Genomic DNA, 18,132 nt, shown 5'->3' with positions numbered 1-18,132 from the left:
TGGTCTGTGCTTGGCCTGGGGGGTGTCTGGGTTTGGGGCTCAGGGAGGGGCCTCTCCTCACCCCCATGTCTCCCTCAGGATCGTGGCTGCCCGGCTGAATGGCTCCTTGGATTTCTTCTCTCTGGAGACACACCAGTCCTTGAACCACTTGCAGTTCCGAGGTGAGCACATGTTGGAATGTCAGTGTGCTGCCCTGGGCTCCTGCCTTCCCCTGCTCGTAGCTGAGTGTTCCTCACACCCACTCCAGCTTTGGTGGTAACTGCTCCAAAAGCCCCTGGAGCTGTGCTGAGCTGGGGGCTGCTGTGGGAGTTCCCCATGCTGGTTTTCCCCAGGGCGTGGAGGGGCTGGAGGCTCCCATGTGCTTCCAGGGCCAGCTCTGCCCTTACCTCCTTCCACTTCCCACTCCTTTGTCTCACTTGTTCCCACTCTGAGCCCTCAGCACAACCAAGCACAGCCCAGACGGGCCCATTGGGGTGGCTGGTTAGAGCACAGGGTTCCTTTGCTTCTGGAGCAGAATAGAGGGAATGATTCAGATGGGATACAGGGGAGAAATTCATCCCTAAGAGAGTGGTGAGCAACTGGAATGAATTTCCTGGAGGAGCTGTGGCTGCCCCATCCCTGGAAGTGTCCAAGGCCAGGTTGGATGGGGCTTGGAGCAGCCTGGCATAGTGGAAGGTGTCCCTGCCCCTAGCAGGGTGGGCTTTAGGGTCTCCCATCCCAACCAGTCTGGAATTTGACCCTATTGAGACCTTCACTCCAGCTGTGTCAAACACAGAGAGCAGCCCCAGCTCCCCCAAACCCAGCCCCCCCGAGGTGTCCCTGTCAGCAGCAGTGTCCCCCTGCAGGTGGCCCGGGCAGGAGCAGCCTGCCGCCGTCGCCCTCGCTGTGCCGCGGCGCCGCGCTGCGCTGCCTCCTCACTCACAGCGTGGCGTGCGCGCACCACAAACCCATCACCGCGCTGCGAGCCGCCGCCGGGCGCCTGGTCACCGGCAGCCAGGACCACACCCTCAGGGTGAGCGGGGTGGGACAGGGTGGGGCACTCGGGGAGGGGAGTGCAGCCAGGGCCACACCCTCAGGGTGAGCGGGGTGGGACAGGGTGGGGCACTCAGGGAGGGGAGTGCAGCCAGGACCACACCCTCAGGGTGAGCGGGACAGGGACAAGGACAGGGGTGGGGCACTCGGGAAGGGAGGGTGTGGGCTCTGCTCGCCTGCCGAGGTGTGGCTGGGAGGAGGGGGGGGACAGAGCCCGGGCAGTGTCACCCTGAGCCGCGCGGGGACCCTCGTGCCTTTGGAATGGCTGGCTGCAAGGAATCATGGAATCATTGAGGTTGGAAAACTCTTCAACACTATCAAGGCCAACCAGTCCCCAGCTCTGCCAAGGCCACCACTAACCCATGTCCCCAAGTGGCACATCCACACGGCTTTTGAATCTCTCCACTGCCCTGGGCAGCCCCTTCCAATGCCTGACACCCTTTCCATGAAGGAGTTTTCCCAAATCCAACCTAAACCTCCCCCTTCCCCTGTCCCTGTTCCCTGGAGCAGAGCTGACCTCCCCAGCTGTCCCCTTCTGTGCAGAGCCAGAAGTTCCAACTGAGCCTCCTTTCTCCAGGCTGAGCCCCTTTCCCAGCTCCCTCAGCCCCTCCTGGGGCTCAGACCCTTCCCAGCCCCATTCCCTGGACATCTCCAGCCCCTCCAGGGCTCTCCTGTTGGGAGGGGCTGGAGCTGCCCCCAGGATCTGAGGCCCCTCACCAGGGCCAGCCCTGGGCTCATGCCACACTGGTTTTGATACAATCCAGGTGCTGTACCCACCTGGGCACAGCTGGCCACCAGCACCCCAGGGTCTTTCCCAGCTCTCCAGCTCCTGTGTCCCCAGGGGTTGCTGTGACTTACCCTGAGTGGCAGATGCAGGTTTTGGGGATGGTCCCCTGTGATGTCCCTGTGCAGTCACTGCCCTGCCCTGGGCTGCAGCACCCGTGGCCCCTGGCACCACGGGCAGGTCTGGCTGTGCCAGAGGGGCCAGGTGGGCTCTGTTGTGCTGTGGGCAGCTCAGGTGGCACTGCCTGAGCCCTGCTGGCCCCAGAGCCTCACCCCAGCCTCCTGTGCCCAGGTGTTTCCGGCTGGAGGACTCGTGCTGCCTGTTCACCCTGCAGGGCCACTCAGGAGCCATCACAGCTGTCTACATTGACCAGGTACAGGGGAGCTGCTGGGCTGAGCCTCACCTGCCTTCACACCTGAGCTGATACCTGAGCCCATCCCTGAGCTCACACCTCAGCCCATACCTGGCCTCATCCCTGCTCCCATCCCTGGGCCAGTGGCTCAGCCTGAGGCACCCACCTGGGTCCCTCCATCTCTTTCTGGCCAAGCCAGAGCTTTCCCCAGTTCACTGTCAGCTCAGCAATCTCTGTCCCTGGAGATCTCTTGCTTCTCTGTCCTTTTGGAGGAGAGAATCCCTGTTCCTGCACTGCCAGCTGGGGCTAAGCAGGCCTGAAACAGGGCCTGAGCTCCCAGGGAGGAGGAGTGGGAGCCCCCAGTGTGCCCCCAGGTGCTCTCCCACCCCATCTAAGTGGGGCCTGTTGCCCCCCAGGCTGCTCAAGCCCAAGAACAGGCAGGGAGCCCCTGTGCTGGCAGCCCCGGGTCCAGCCCCCGCTCCTGTGAGCTCCTGCAGTGCTGGTGGCACCGTGTGTCCCCTGGCACTGACTGGCCCTGGTGTCCTGCAGACCATGGTGCTGGCCAGTGGTGGCCAGGACGGGGCCATCTGCCTGTGGGACGTGCTGACGGGCAGCGCGTGAGCCACATGTTCGCGCACCGCGGGGACGTCACCTCGCTGACCTGCACCAGCTCCTGCGTCATCAGCAGCGGCCTGGACGACGTCATCAGCATCTGGGACCGCAGCTCGGGCATCAAGCTCTACTCCATCCAGCAGGTGGGACTGAGGCACTGGGCAGGCAGCCAGGAACCGGAATGGCTCGGGCTGGGAAACCCTCAGAGACCGCAGAGTGCCCACCCCCTGCGCTGCCAAAGCCACCACTGATGGTGTCCCCAGGAGCCACATCCAGCTGCTTTTCAATCCTCCTGGGGAAGGGAACTCCTCTGCTACCCTGGGCAGCCCCTTCCAATGTCTCACCACCCTTTCCATGCAGGAATTCCTGCCCCTCCCCTGGCACAGCTTGAGGCCGTCCCCTCCTGTCAGGGAGCTGTGCAGAGCCAGGAGGGCCCCTCTGACCCTCCTTTTCTCCAGGCTCCACCTCACACCCTCAGGGGTGCCCCTGGCTATTCCAGGCCCCCACAGACCCTGGAGAGCTGTGACAGGAACGGCTCGGGACGGGCGGGAGCCAGGCAGGGCTCTGCCCGTTCCCCGCCCTGAGTCAGCTCCCCGCCCTCCCGCAGGAGCTGGGCTGCGGCGCCAGCCTGGGCGTCATCTCCGACAACCTGCTGGTCACGGGGGGCCAGGGCTGCGTCTCCTTCTGGGACATCGGCTACGGGGACCTGCTGCAGACCGTCTACCTGGGCAAGAGCAACGAGTCGCAGCCGGCGCGGCAGATCCTGGTGCTGGAGAACGCCGCCATCGTCTGCAACTTCGGCAGCGAGCTCAGCCTGGTGTACGTGCCCTCGGTGCTGGAGAAGCTGGACTGAGCAGGAGGAGGGGCTGGGGGCTGTGCCGGACAGGGGCCAGGGCCGCCCCTCCTGCCGCTCCCCGGCTCCGGCATCTCCCGAGTGGCCTCGGGGACCGTACGGGGGTGGGACGGGCCAGGGGCGGGGACAGCGGCGGCTCCCAGGCTGGGCACCCGGCTGTGGCTGTCCCAGCCCGGCCCAGCACCGCCCGGACAGCGCCGGCCCCGGGCGGCAGCGGGAGAGAAGAGGACCGGGACCGGGACCGGGACCGACCCCTCCCGGCCGCGGCTCGGCCCTCAGGTGCCTTAGGGCGCGGCCGGGCCCCGCCCGACCCCGCCCGGGGCCGCAGCTGCCCCCACCCTATTTATTTATACGCTGTAAATAGTTATTTATTGGGGCGGGGGCGCGGGGGTTCAGCCCGGCAGTGCTGCCCTGCCCGGCTCCCTCCTGCAGCAATAGCACCTTCCTCCACCTCCTCCTCCTCGTCCCGCTGCGGGGCCAGAGGAGGCTTTTCTCAGGTTGGGAGCGGGCGGAGCCCTCGCCCCCCTCCTGCAGGCGCTGGGGAGGGGCCGGGCGGGCAGAGCGGGACCAGCGCAGCCACGGCCCCGAGCCCGGCCCGCGGCCCCGCTCCCTCCCGGCTGCAGCCCGAGCCCCGCTCTGCCCGAACCGAACCGAACCGCCCCGCCCGTCCTCGACCCCCGGTGATTGTAGAGGCGGCGCCGGCCTGGGGCAGGGGGGACCCCCGGGACCCCGGCCCAGCCCCCGCGGGTGGCCTTCGCCCAGCTGTACCTTTGTGCTGTACAGGGGACGCTTTTTGTACCGACCGTGTTTTATAACGTGTGCAGAACATCCATTAAACGGAACTAACCCGAGCCCGTCTCAGCCCCGAGCCCCCGCCCCGGCAGCACCAGGCTCGGCCCTGCAGATAAACTCGCTTTATTTTAGTAGCAAAGAGCTGAAAAAGTCAGTTCTACGTGGAGTCAAAGTGGGGCTGGGGGCCGGGGGGCCCCCGCCCCCCTCACGCCTTGTTGAGGGTCCAGAGGGGGTCGAGCATGCTGAGGGGGTCGTCGCTGGGCCGGGGCCCGCGGAGCCCCTCGCCCGGCTGCGCCTGCAGGAAGTTCTGCTTGTTCATGCGCTGCTTGCCCTTGAGGGACGCGTCCAGGCTGAAAGCCTCGGGCGTCAGCGAGGCCAGCAGCTCCAGAGAGGAGGAGGAGGAGGCTGGGGGGGCGGCGGGGGCTCTGCCGGCCCCTCGGGGCTCTCTCCCCCCACGTGGTTGCTGCTCTCAGAGTCACCCGCTGGCTCGGGGAGGGGCGGCCCCGGGGCGGGGGGCTCGGGCTCGGGGCACCGACACCATCCAGCCTCCATCAGGAATCACCGGCGGCGCCTCGGCATCGGCGGGGTCCGGAGCGGGGCCGGGATCCGCCCCCCAGCCCTCCCCGGGCTCCGCGCTGGGCGCCCCCGGCTTGATGCTGAGCTTGGCGATGGTGGCCTGGATGGAGCTGATGGGAACGTCCCCCCCCAGCACCAGATCCTGCGGGTCCTGCTGGAAGTAGAGCTGGGGGAGAGTGGCCCCGTGAGCCTGGGAGCGGCAGAGCGCCCCAAAATCCCCCCCACACCCCCTACACCCACCTTGGGGGAGGTGCTGTTGGGGGGCTTGGCCAGGCTGGGGCTGCCTACGCCGTGGCGCAGCAGCACCTGCTCGGCGTGCAGCAGCACGGCCTCGAAGCAGAACTTGAGGTGCAGCTGCAGAGCAAGGAGGGGACAGAGTGAGGCCGGGGGTGCAGCCCCTGCCCCACGCCCCCCGGCCGCAGCCCCGCGGTACCTTCTCCTGCAGCATGTGCTTGCGCTGCTGCCGCATGCGCCTCACCAGCTGCGCCAGCTCCGGGATGCCGTTCCCGCCTCCACCTCCTGCACGGCCGCGTACAGCAGGCAGAAGGCGCCGGTGCGGCCCACGCCGGAGCTGCGGAGAGACCCCCGGGCGTGACACACCCCAGAGCGGGGGAGCCCCTCTGCCCCGCCCCGGGCGCCCCCCGGCCCCGCTCACCTGCAGTGCACCACCACGGGGGTGTGCAGCGGGCGCTGGTGCAGGTAATGGCCGTGCACCTCCTGGATGAAGCGCAGCAGGCTCCCCTTGCTGTCGGGCAGGCCCCTGCGGGTGGGGACACGCTCGTTTGGGGGTCTGCACTGCACAAACACCCTCCCCACCTCCGGAGCCGGGGTCCCGGAACCCCCCCCACAGATCAGGATCCCCCAAGCCCCCCCACGTACAGCTCAGGCCAGGAGGTGAACTGCAGGTGGGCCACGGTGCGTTTGAGGCTCTGGTCTCGGTACTGCAGCGTCAGCATCCGCTCCACGTGCGTGGGGGTGACCCGCAGGCTGGTGAGCACCACGGTCAGCGGGCCCTGCGCCACGGGCTGGCCCCGCTCCGACGGGAAATACCGCAGCACCTTCTGCGGGGGACGGGCTGTCAGCACAGCCTGCGTGTGCCCGGGGCCACGCGCCCACGGGCACCGGACCCCGCACCGGGGACAGCACGCACCTTGTCCAGCTCCTGCTCGGACACCAGCATGACCACCACGGACACCTTCTGCTCGTAGATCATGAGCCAGAAGTCGGCGGCGGTGCCGAGCAGCGGGGCCTGGGTGGCGATGAGGGCGGGGCAGTACGGGGACAGGTCCTCCACGCGGCTGGCGTTGATGTAGTCGTCCTTGCCCGAGCGCAGCACCACGCGGTTTGCGGTCGTAGGGCATGATGTCCTGGTGCCGGTTCTTCATGGAGTAGCAGCGGGCGATGGCGATGGAGCGCTGCCGGGCGTACGCGCTCCTGCGCCTCCTGCAGCTCCTTCCAGAGCGCGTCCAGCTCGGAGCCGCCGCCGGGCGCGGGGGCGCTCCAGCCGCTCGGCCTGGGCGCGGAACCGCTCCAGCTCCGCCAGCAGCCGCCGGACGCGCTCGGGCTCCGCGTACGGGTCGGCCTCGATCAGCTGCACGGCCCGCGGCCGCTGCCCCTCCTGCGGGCCCGCCTTGGTGGGCTGCAGCAGCCCCCCGGGCGCGGCCGAGCCGCCCAGGCTGGCTCTCGGGGCTGGAGGGACAGCAGGTCGGGCGGGGCAGGGGCTCTGCCGCGGGAACGGCGCGTCCGCGGAGCCCGGCGGGGGCAGCGCGGGGGGAGCCCGCGGAGCCGGGGGCTGCACGGGCCAGCGCCGGGGACGGGGACGGCGCCGGGACGGCACCAGCGGGCCCGGGACCACCACGGGAGAAGGGGCCTGGCTGGGCGGGGCGGGGCGCGGGGGGACACAGGGCCATGGTCCCGGGGGGCAGCTGAGCGCCGGGGGGCGCCGGGCTGGGGCAGAAGGGCAGCGCGGGGGAGCCCGGGGGGCACCGGCTGCCGCCCCCCCAGGGGCGGGGGGCCCGCTCGGGACAGAGGTCCTGGAAAGGGCACGGCCCCCGGGTGGGGGGCCAGCCCCGCGGGGGGCAGCGGGTTCCTGCCCGGGGAGCTGGTAGAGCTGGGGGGCAGCGGCGCCCCGCTCCGGGGAAGGGCTGCTGGGGGAAACTGGGCCGGGGCGGGCAGGGGCACCCGGGGGGGCTGCGGGAAGGGCAGAGGGGCCTGGGCGCGACCCCGGGGCAGGAAGGGACCCGGGGGGAACTGCTGGGGACCCTGGGCGAAGGCGGGCGGGGGCTGTGCCGGGGGAAAGGGGGCCTGAGCCGGGGCCCCGAAGGGCTGAACCCCCCCCGCACTGTAGGGGAAGGGCGCCGGGGGCGCCCCCGGGCGCTGGGCGGGCAGGAAGGGGCCCGGCGGTGCCCGGGGGGGCACGGAGCAGCTGGAGATGGGCGCCTGCACGCTGTCCACCGTGGTGGTGGCCGGGCGAGTGCCCGGGGGCTCGTGGCCCCCCAGCCCCGGCTGGGCACCCGCGGGCACGGGCGGGCGGAGCGGGCCGGGGGCTGGGCAGGGGGCTGCCCCGGGCGGGCCCAGGCCGTAGGCGGCGGTGGGCAGGGGGCCGTGCTGGGGGGACGAGCGCGGGGGCGGCACGTGGGGACCCCCGCCAAAGGCGGGCTGTGCCGGGGGGGCGCGGATCAGGGGCGCGGCCGGGAAGAGCTGCGGGGCGGCGGGGCTGGGGGCCGGCCCGGCCGGGGCCGAGGGCTGCAGGAGCTGCGCCGGGACCGCCCCCGGCACCGGCCCCGCGGGAGCGAACGGACCGGGCACCGCCGGAGCCCCGGGCAGGCGGTAGTGCCCGGGAAGGGGGGCGCGGGGGGCCAGGGGGGCAGCGGAGCGCTGGCCACCCCTCCTGGCAGCATGTAGGGCTCGGGGGGCCGCAGCCCCCCGGCCAGGGCGGCCAGCGCCGGGGGCGGCAGCTGGCCCAGCGGCGCCGGCAGCAGCTCCGGGGGGAGGCTCCGCAGCTCCTCCGGCAGCTCCGACAGCGCCAGCGAGCTCAGCTCGGCCTCGGGGGCCCCGGCCTCGTCCAGCGGCTTCTTCTGCAGGGGGGGCTTGGGGGCCGTGGCCGGGGGGGCGGCTGCTTCTTCAGCTCCCTGGAGGGGCGGCAGGGGGCTCAGTGCGGGCCCCCCGTGCCCCCAGACCACACCCACAGCTCCCAAAGCCCCTCCTCAGCCGGGGTCTGGCTGCCCCGTGCCCACCCACCTCTCCAGCAGCTGCTGCCGCTGCTCCTCGCTGGCCTGGCACGCTGCCCGCGCCCGCTCCAGCAGCTTGGCCGCCTTCCCCTCCAGGTCCGTGTAGAAATCCTTCCCCTCCTGGCACTTCTTCATCAGGTCCTCATAGGCCTCGTAGGAGGCCACCAGGGTCTGCACGGTGGTGTTCCACCTGGGACAGGGCACAGAGGGGCTCAGGGGGACACAGTGCCAGGTAAAGGTGGCACAGAGGGGCTCAGGGGGACACAGTGCCAGGTAAAGGTGGCACAGAGGGACAGTGGGACAGTGTCAGGTAAAGGTGGCACAGAGGGGCTCAGTGGGACGCAGTGCCAGGTAAAGGTGGCACAGAGGGGCTCAGTGGGACAGTGCCAGGTAAAGGTGGCACCTGTGGGATGCTTCAGTTCCCGCTGGGGTGGGCACAAGGACAGGACAAACCAGCCCAGCCCCAGCAGTGGGGTGGGACAGGAGCTGGGGGTGGCCCCACAGCTGTCCCAGGGGTTGAGGGCTGTTTTGGGCACTGAGACCCCCAGGGCAGGGACCCCTCACTCACTTGTGCTCCACCTCGGCCAGGCCCTTGCGCACGGCCGCGTACTTGACGTTGGCGTCGGTCAGAGCCTTGAGCACGTTCTCCTGGGCAGCCAGGTTCTGCTCCAGGTACACCTTCAGCTGGTCGTACTTCTTCAGCTGCTCCTCAAAGAGCTTCTGCGGGGACAGGGGCGGGTCGGCGGGGCTCGGGGCAGGGCGGGGCTCGGGGCAGGGCGGTCCCTGGGTGGGCACGGGCCGCCCCAGCCCCACCTTCATCTCGGAGCGGTCCGTGGTGACCAGCGAGGTGGTGATGTCGTCCTTCTGGATCATCTCCCGCAGCTGCTGCTCCAGGGACATGCGCTGGTCCCGCATCTCCTGCACCTTGGCCAGGATCCGCTTCAGGTTCTGCAGCACCTGTTTGTCGTCTGGGGGTGGGGAGGGGTCAGGGCCGGTCCCGAGGGAGCGCAGGGAACCCGCGGGGTGCGGCAGTCTCTGTCCCCTTTGTCCCCAAACAGGGAACACTGCACGATCCCACCCCACTGACACGGACGGTGCCAGTGCCAGGTGACACACAGGGACCCCCAGGGGGGACACAGGGGACACAGCCCAGCCTGGAGGGACATGAGTGGCACAGCCCAGCCTGGGGACACTGCCAGTGCCCTGGGGGACACAGCCCAGCCTGGGGGGCACAGAGGGACACAGCCCAGCCTGGGGGCACTGCTGTTCCCCTGGGGGACACAGGGGGCACAGCCCAGCCTGGGGGCACTGCCAATCCCCTGGGGGGCACAGAGGGGCACAGCCCAGCCTGGGGGCACTGCCAATCCCCTGGGGGGCACAGAGGGGCACAGCCCAGCCTGGGGGCACTGCCAATCCCCTGGGGGGCACAGAGGGACACAGCCCAGCCTGGGGGCACTGCTGTTCCCCTGGGGGACACAGGGGGCACAGCCCAGCCTGGGGGCACTGCCAATCCCCTGGGGGACACAGGGGGCACAGCCCAGCCTGGGGGCACTGCCAATCCCCTGGGGGGCACAGAGGGGCACAGCCCAGCCTGGGGGCACTGCCAATCCCCTGGGGGACACAGAGGGGCAGGGCCCAGCCTTCCCCAGCCCCCCAAGGCAGGACTCACCTTCGGACAGGCTGGGGGTGGGCAGGGCAGCCCGGACCTGCTCCAGGGGCCCGCCCAGCAGACGCAGGTTGCCCAGGTGCAGGTTCATGGCACGGTGCAGCTCGGTGTTGGTGAAACTCGCCTTCTCGTGCAGCTCCAGGTACTTGGAGCACTCCTTGCTGACCTCAGCCAGCCCCGGGGGGGAGCCCGGGGCGGGCGGGACCTTCCCCAGCAGCTCCTGCAGCTTCTGCTCCTGAGCCTCGTCCTCCTCCAGCAGGGCCCGGATCTCCTTCAGCGACGCCTCCACGTCGGTGAAGACCCCCGAGAGCACTGGGGGGACACGGGGGGGCTGCTGGAGGTGGGGCCACCTCCTGCCTGCTCCAGGGCTGGGCAGGGCGGCTCCAGGAATGAGCCTGGCTGTGGGCAGCCAGAGGTGTGGGGATGCTGCACTCCTGGGCACCCCTGGGGTCAGCCCTCTCCCATCCAACAGGGAAAACGCTGGGGGATTCAGGAATTACACCAGTACAGAACCAGGCATCAGTGAGAACATTCCCAACACCTGGGGCATGGAGTGATGCCGGCCCCCAGGACCCCCAGTCCCAAATGGAGATCAGTGCCAGCCCCCAGCCCCAGGCAGGGATCAGCCCCAGCCCCCAGCCCCAGGCAGGGATCAGCCCCAGCCCCCAGCCCCAGGCAGGGATCAGTGCCAGCCCCCAGCCCTGGCAGGGATCAGCCCCAGCCCCTCACCCTGCATGGACTGCACGAGGTTGCGGACAGTGTCGGGGCGCACGCTGAGCGCGGCACATTTCTCCATCAGCACGGGAGGGATGTGGTTGTACATGTCCAGGTTGTCCACAGTCTCGGGGTCCAGCTGCATGGAGTCCATGAACTGGCTGTGGGACACAGAGGGGCCCCTGAGGGGTGGCAGTGTCCCCCCTGGCAGGGGCTCAGGAGCAGTGGGATGCCCTGGGGCAGAAGGGCCGGGCTCCTCACGTACTCCAGCACTTCGTTCTTGGCTTCGATCTTGGCCATCACATCCCGCAGCAGTTTGGCCTTTTCCTCGCTGGGGTGGGACAGAACAGAACAGAACAGAACAGAACATCCCATGGGTGCAGGGAAACACCCACCAGGCTGCACACCCCCAGCTCAGCATCCCATCCTTCTACCCCATCATCCCATTATCCCATCCCATCATCCCATCCCACCCCACACCTGTAGAGGGAGGAGGCCTCGTGGGCAGCCATGGGCACCAGCTTGGCGAAGATATCGGGGCCGGTGACCGCGGGGTCCGTGGGGTTGACGGGCAGAGCCTTCACCAGGGGGGCACCTGAGGGGCACAGGGACACAGCCCAGGCTGGCACCACTCCCAGCAGGGCAGAGCCAGCACATCCCTGTGCCCAGGCCCCCCAGGCCCCCCTGACCTTTGACAGACTGCAGAGTGTCCAGGGCAGGCACGGCCTCGTGGTAGATGAAGTCGTTGTCCTTTTTGGCCGAGTTGTACCTGGGGGTGGGAAGTGATGCTGGCAGAGGAGGAGCAGGTGCCATTCCCAGCTCCTGATGGGCTCAGCCCCCCTGGGTGTCCTGGGGGTGCTCCAGCAGGAGCAGGTGCCATTCCCAGCTCCTGATGGGCTCAGCCCCCCTGGGTGTCCTGGGGGTGCTCCAGCAGGAGCAGGTGCCATTCCCAGCTCCTGATGGGCTCAGCCCCCCTGGGTCTCCTGGGGGTGCTCCAGCAATTCCCACAGCAGCCATGCACTGGGCTCTGGAACACTCCCCAGGCTCCCCAACCAACCACATTCCCACCCCTGGAACAGCATGGAGACCCCCTGGGCGCCCCCAGACTCACTTCCCACCGATGACATCCATGGTGAACCTCAGAGCTTCCTGCACAGTTTCAGGCTGGCCCTGTGGGATTGAGAGTGGGAACTGCTGTCTGAGCTGTCCCAGAGCAGCCTGGAGGCAGCTGAGCCTCTGACACCCACCCCAATCCTCCTCCTCCTCCTTGGGCAGCCCCAGCCCCACAGCAGGAACCCACCTTTGCCAGCTTGATGGCTTCATTGAGCTTGTCCAGAGCACTCTGGAAGTAGATGACCTGGGGGAGAGCAGGAACTGGGGTCAGCACAGGAGGCACAGTCCTGGCCCTGGCTGCACTGGGACACCAGAGCTTCCCACAGCTCCCCCAGAGCAGCCAGGTCCTGGCAGGACACAGGACATGGCTGTGCACACCCAGCCCCCTGCCAGGACCAGGAGCCAGGTCCTGGAGCGGATGCAATGGGATGACACAGCCCCACTCACCCTTTCCCCAAACTTCTGCTGCTCCTCAGCCTGCTTCCCCATGTGCAGCTGGAAGAGAACTGGGATCAGAGCTCTGTAACTCCAGGAGAGCCCTGAGAGGGGGAGGAAAACCCCAGGGAGAGGCAGGAGCAGGGATGGGAGCACAGGGAGAGCCCCCAGCCCCAGTTGCCCCCCACTCACGTGGGCCACAGCAGCAAAGTAATAGATTTTCATTTGAACCAGCTTCTTCCAGTCCTTCTGGATCTTGCCCAGCAGAGAGGCTGTCTCTGAGTTCTCCAGTGCCCTGCAGGCCTCCTTGTAGTAATCCACCACCTGTGGAGAGGGACAGGGGAGAACCCCAGAACTGCAGCTCCAGGGGAAGGGGCAGCACCAGCCCAAGGGCTCAGCTGCAGAAATGGTTGGGGGAGCTCAGGGATGTGCTGGGGAGCAGAGGCAGTGACTGCCACCAGCCCAGGCTGCTCCAACCCCCTCCAGCCTGGCCCTGGGCACTGCCAGGGCAGCCACAGCTGCTCTGGGAGTGCAGCCCAGTGCCTCACCACCCCCAGCCAGTGCTGCCCCATCTGCCCTGTGCACTGTCCCTGTGTGCTGAGCTGCCCAGAGCTCAGGCTCACAGCAGGGCTGTGCCTCAGCAGCTCCTGCAGCTCACCTGGGCACTGATCCTGGCCACCAGGAAGCTCTTCCTGTTGTCCAGCATGGACTTCTCCAGGAGACACTCCTGAGCCTGGCCCTGCCAGGGACAAGAGGGCAATGTCCAGTGTCCCCAGCCCTGGGGACAGCCCAGCCCCTGCAGCTCCCCCTGGCTCCAGCCCTGTCCCAAGGGGTGGAGCTGCACAGGGACTGCAGCCCTGAGGGTACCTGGACAGCCCAGGAGTGATGTTAAAACCCTGATCACTAAATTTTTTAAAATTTTTCTTAAATTTAATTTAAATTTTTAAAAGTTTTAAAATCTAAAAATATATATAAAACAAGATAAAAGTTTTAGTACAAAAACCAGTCCTTCATGAGTCTAAGTGCTATTATATAATTAAATTTAAAAGTCCACATCAGATTAGTTATATAAGTTATAAAAACCACAAGTGATTAGTTATTAAGTTAATAGTAAAAATAATTTAAGTGTCATTTCTTAAGTAAACAGTTTATTCTTAAAAAACCTTGTAAAAATAAAACTCTACTTTTAGCTTAAAACTCAGTTTGTGGAACTGTAACATAAGTAAAAATTAATAAACATCTAAATCCAAACAAAAATGCTGTCTCACACATTTAATCTCAACCCTAGCAAAAAATAAAAATGCTGAGCCTTCCCAGAGCCCCCAGGGGTACCAGCATCAGGTTGATGTTGAGGCTGAGGATCTGGTGGCTCATGTCCACGCTGTAGGAGTGGGGGAAGTGATCCCTCAGGTAGGTGAAGGCACCAGCAGCACACTGGAAGTGGGTGCAGGAAACCTTCATGCCCTGAGGGGATGGAATTGTGGGTTTGGAAAAGACTCCCAGATGACCCAGGCCAGCCCTGACCTGTCCCCAAGTGCCACATGCACAGGGCTGTGAAATCCCCCCGGGCTGGGGGCTCCTCCCTGCCCTGGGCAGCCCTTTCAGGGATTTCCCCAATTTCCAGCCTGAACCTCCCCTGGCCCAGCCTGAGGCTGTTCCCTCTGCTCCTGTCCCTGTCCCTCCCTGGCTGTCCCCTCCTCCAGCCCCTCAGTGTCCTGTACCTGGACACCCCACCCTGTCCCCAGCTCCAGGGTTGTGCCCAGCACAGGGACAGTCCCTGCCCAGGTGCCACTGTGCCCCTGAGGGGTGCTCACCTCCTCGGACACTCGCTTGTCCATGGCTCCCAGCATGGAGTGCAGGGCTCCTGTGGGGACAGGGGGGTCAGCAGGGCAGGGACCCCCCCAGGGAGCCCCAAAGCTGCAGGAATCCCAGAGCTCACCCAGGTTGTAGAGGACACAGGCCTGCTCATACTTGATGTCCTCGTGTGTCACTGCCTTGCCTGAGAAGATCTCGGTCCTGGGGGAAGGGGGGATTCCCCCAGGAGGAGGAATTATTGGGAGCCCCTTCCCCAAGGGTCCCCAGGACTGCCCTGTGCAGGACCCCATTCCCCAGGGGCACCCCAGGACAGGGCCTCACTCCCTAAAGTTCTCCTGGGATCCCCCTGTGCCTCCCTGGGCAGGAGCACATTCCCAGGGGCTTCCTGGAGCAGCATTCCCAGGGAATGACCATGGCACATCCTGCCTGGCTCCACCCTCCAATCCAGGATCTCCATCCCAATCTCCATCCCAGATCCACCATCCCAGATCCACCATCCCAGGATCCCCAGTTCCCCCATCCCAGATCCCCACCCCAGTCCCCATCCTAGATCCCCATCCAAGTCTCCCCACCCCAATCCCCATTGCAGATCCACCATACCAGGAGCCCCAGTCCCCATCCCAGTCCCAGATCCCCCATCCCATCCCACCCCAGTGCCCCCAGTCCCCCAGCCCCTCACCAGGTGACAGGCACGGCTGCCTCCTGGCCCTGCCCCATGGGGATGCGGCTCTGCAGGAAGTGCAGCTGCCCCAGGTACTTGCGCAGGGTGCTGCAGCCCTCAAAGTCCCTGGGGACACTGACAGCGCCCTGAGGGGACAGGGGACAGGCCTGGGGACACGCTGCAGGGCTGCTGGAAACCTCAGCAGGGGCTCTGATCCTCAAACCAGCCTGGGCAGGGGCTGTGATCCCCCAAACCAGCCTGGGCAGGGGCTGTGATCCCCAAACCAGCCTGGGCAGGGGCTGTGATCCCCCAAACCAGCCTGGGCAGGGGCTGTGATCCCCAAACCAGCCTGGGCAGGGGCTGTGATCCCCCAAACCAGCCTGGGCAGGGCTGTGATCCCCCCAAAGCAGCCTGGGCAGGGGCTGTGATCCCCCAAACCAGCCTGGGCAGGGGCTGTGATCCCCAAACCAGCCTGGGCAGGGGCTGTGATCCCAAACCAGCCTGGGCAGGGGCTGTGATCCCCCAAACCAGCCTGGGGAGGGGCTGTGATCCCCCAAACCAGCCTGGGCAGGGGCTGTGATCCCCCAAAGCAGCCTGGGGAGGGGCTGTGATCCCCCAAAGCAGCCTGGGGAGGGGCTGTGATCCCCCAAACCAGCCTGGGCAGGGGCTGTGATCCCCAAACCAGCCTGGGCAGGGGCTGTGATCCCCCAAACCAGCCTGGGCAGGGCTGTGATCCCCCAAACCAGCCTGGGCAGGGGCTGTGATCCCCCAAACCAGCCTGGGCAGGGGCTGTGATCCCCCAAACCAGCCTGGGCAGGGGCTGTGATCCCCCAAAGCAGCCTGGGCAGGGGCTGTGATCCCCAAACCAGCCTGGGCAGGGGCTCTGATCCCCAAACCAGCCTGGGGAGGGGCTGTGATCCCCAAAGCAGCCTGGGCAGGGGCTGTGATCCCCAAACCAGCCTGGGCAGGGGCTGTGATCCCCCAAAGCAGCCTGGGCAGGGCTGTGATCCCCCAAACCAGCCTGGGCAGGGGCTGGGATCCCCCAAAGCAGCCTGGGCAGGGGCTGTGATCCCCAAACCAGCCTGGGCAGGGGCTGTGATCCCCCAAAGCAGCCTGGGCAGGGGCTGTGATCCCCAAACCAGCCTGGGGAGGGGCTGTGATCCCCAAACCAGCCTGGGGAGGGGCTGTGATCCCCAAACCAGCCTGGGCAGGGGCTCTGATCCCCAAACCAGCCTGGGGAGGGGCTGTGATCCCCAAAGCAGCTGCTCCTGTCCCTCCCCTGTGCCCCAAGGATCAGCCCCCGGCCCGGGGGGCGGCAGGGACCCCCCCGAGCCCCCCAGGGAGCCCTGACCTGCCGCAGCAGCTCCAGCTTCCGCAGCTCCTCGTTGTAGCTCTCCGGGTTCTCCCCATAGTTCTTCAGGACAAACTGGGGAAGGGCACGGGAGTGAGGGGCCCGGAGAGGCCGCGGGGGAGGGGGACAGCGGGCAGGGCTGGGGGCAACGGGGAGGGGTCCCACGGGCAGCTCGGGAACGGGGGCGGGGACGGGATCGGGAACGGGATCAGGAAACCGGAGCGGGAATGGGATCGGGGAATGGGATCAGGAACGGGAGAGGGGAATGGCTGAGGTCGGGAATGGGATCGGGAATGGGATCAGGAACGGGAGAGGGGAATGGCTGAGGTCGGGAATGGGATCGGGAATGGAATTAGGCAGTGGCTGAGGTTGGGGAATGGGATCGGGAATGGAATTAGGCAGTGGCTGAGGTCGGGAATGGGATCGGGAATGGAATTAGGCAGTGGCTGAGGTGGGGAATGGGATCGGGAATGGAATTAGGCAGTGGCTGAGGTGGGGAATGGGATCGGGAATGGGATCAGGAACGGGAGAGGGGAATGGCTGAGGTCGGGAATGGGATCGGGAATGGAATTAGGCAGTGGCTGAGGTCGGGAATGGAATTAGGCAATGGCTGAGGTCGGTAATGGGATCGGGAATGGAATTAGGCAGTGGCTGAGGTCGGAACACGGAGTTACGGGCGGACAGAAGATCCCCCGGCCCCAAGGCGCGGCCTGATGGGGACACTGCCTGTGCCCCACCCCCAAAACACCGCGGGGGGAGCGACAGGAGCGCCGGGGAGCCCCGAACCCTCCCCATCCATGAACGGGGCACGGGCAGCGCCGGCCGGGCGGAGCTGGTTAACAGCCGCTAATGAAGTGACTAATTAACCAAACCCCGCGGGGCGCAGGGACGCGGGGCGCCGGGAAGGGGGTCCCCGCCCTGATCACACCCGCCCAGCTCCAGCCCCTCCCGGCTCCAGGGACCCCCCGAGCGCCACCCCAGCCTCGCCCAGACCCTCCCGTCTCCCTTCCCGGCCCTCACGCCCCTCCCAGGCCCCGCCGGCCCTTCCCCGGCCCCACCTTCTTGACGGCGGCGTTGAAGGCGAACTCCCCGGCCTCCTTGAGGTCCAGCCAGATCATGGGCATGCGGGGCACGGCCTCCATCCCGGCCCGGCCCGGCGCTGGCCCGATCCCGGCCCCGATCCCGGTACGGCCCGGCCCGCCGGAACCGCGCGCGGGGGCTCACGGGACACCGAGTCCGCGCGACACTTCCGGCTCCGTTGCCATGGCGACGCCCCGCCCCTCGCGCCGATTGTCATGACGCCTCACCCCATAAGAATGATTGATGTCTGGTCACGCCCACCGAGGGCGGGACAAGCGCGGTTGCCACGGAAACGCCTCGGCCGCTGATTGGAGGATGCGGCTGTTGTCACAAAGCCCCGCCCCGATGCGGTCGCTATGGCGACCGGCCATGCCCGCGCCTTTCCCAGCCCTCCCCTATCGGCGTGCGGTAATTAATTACCGTTAATTAGCCCTGTCCCCACCTCCCGCCGCGCCCCCGTCTGCTCAGAGCTCCGGGGTGCCTCGTTCTCCCCCCACGGCTGCTCCAACAATGTGGATCAATCGCATGCCTCAAGTTTTAGCTGTGGTATTTTTTTTTCAGACTCTTAACTCTATATAAAGTGTCACAAGTTCTCCACACAACTCAGTCACACAATACAATCCTTTTCCAGCCCCAGAACCAAGGACACGCTGCAGCTTCAGCCCCAAAAAGTGCAAACAGCAGCAAATTGAGGAGAGAATCTGGGAGGATGGGACTGCAGAACCTGGAGCTGGAATTGGACAATTAACCCAAATATGCAGATGGACCAAACCTTATAAAAGTGTGAAAATTCATGACCCAGGGTCCATCTTGGGTGGAGCCACGGCCAGGCTCTTGTACTGCCCAAGGTGAATCTTTAAAAATGCCTTTCAATAAATCCCTGCTTTATTCCTTTAACCCTGTGAGCCTCTGAAGGCACCAACAGGAATTTTATCCTACAATATTCCATTGATGTATTTAACCCATTAATGCAATTACCTGCTCCATCAGTTTAATTGATGGAGGCATTAATGGAGCTATTTGATGGGGATCCCAGCAGGAGATCATCAGCCACTCCCTCAGGGAC

At 66.4% G+C, this 18,132-nt stretch overlaps 2 protein-coding genes across 2 annotated transcripts in view; one reads left to right on the top strand and one right to left on the bottom strand.

Moving 5' to 3' along the window:
• SCAP (SREBF chaperone) overlaps window positions 1–4,201 on the top strand; it is a 30,679-nt gene extending 26,478 nt beyond the window's left edge. The window contains 6 exon segments of the mRNA XM_079301900.1: window positions 44–161; window positions 846–1,015; window positions 2,112–2,189; window positions 2,718–2,778; window positions 2,781–2,923; window positions 3,388–4,201. Coding sequence (XP_079158026.1) covers window positions 44–161; window positions 846–1,015; window positions 2,112–2,189; window positions 2,718–2,778; window positions 2,781–2,923; window positions 3,388–3,633 — 816 coding nt within the window. The 3' untranslated portion in view covers window positions 3,634–4,201.
• Window positions 4,202–4,532: 331 nt separating this feature from the next.
• Window positions 4,533–17,238, bottom strand: PTPN23 (protein tyrosine phosphatase non-receptor type 23). The gene is given in 36 exon segments (XM_079301188.1): window positions 4,533–4,836; window positions 4,839–4,955; window positions 4,958–4,972; window positions 4,975–5,167; window positions 5,242–5,355; window positions 5,435–5,511; window positions 5,514–5,572; window positions 5,657–5,761; window positions 5,881–6,062; window positions 6,152–6,346; window positions 6,348–6,428; window positions 6,430–6,495; window positions 6,497–6,802; window positions 6,804–6,983; window positions 6,985–7,860; window positions 7,863–8,101; window positions 8,104–8,132; window positions 8,242–8,421; window positions 8,800–8,951; window positions 9,045–9,199; window positions 9,901–10,209; window positions 10,627–10,772; window positions 10,877–10,942; window positions 11,092–11,206; window positions 11,301–11,380; window positions 11,723–11,781; window positions 11,912–11,968; window positions 12,172–12,219; window positions 12,352–12,483; window positions 12,818–12,898; window positions 13,492–13,623; window positions 13,974–14,023; window positions 14,099–14,175; window positions 14,654–14,781; window positions 15,987–16,061; window positions 17,045–17,238. Coding segments are annotated over 36 exon segments (5,166 nt in total). The 5' UTR covers window positions 17,129–17,238; the 3' UTR covers window positions 4,533–4,630.
• Window positions 17,239–18,132: the final 894 nt, after the last annotated feature.

This window comes from Erithacus rubecula (assembly GCF_903797595.1).
Source record: "Erithacus rubecula genome assembly, chromosome: 3".
Classification (NCBI taxonomy): domain Eukaryota; kingdom Metazoa; phylum Chordata; class Aves; order Passeriformes; family Muscicapidae; genus Erithacus; species Erithacus rubecula.
The sequence above is the reverse complement of the archived record's forward strand: the minus strand, read 5'-3'. Positions and strand labels throughout refer to the sequence as shown.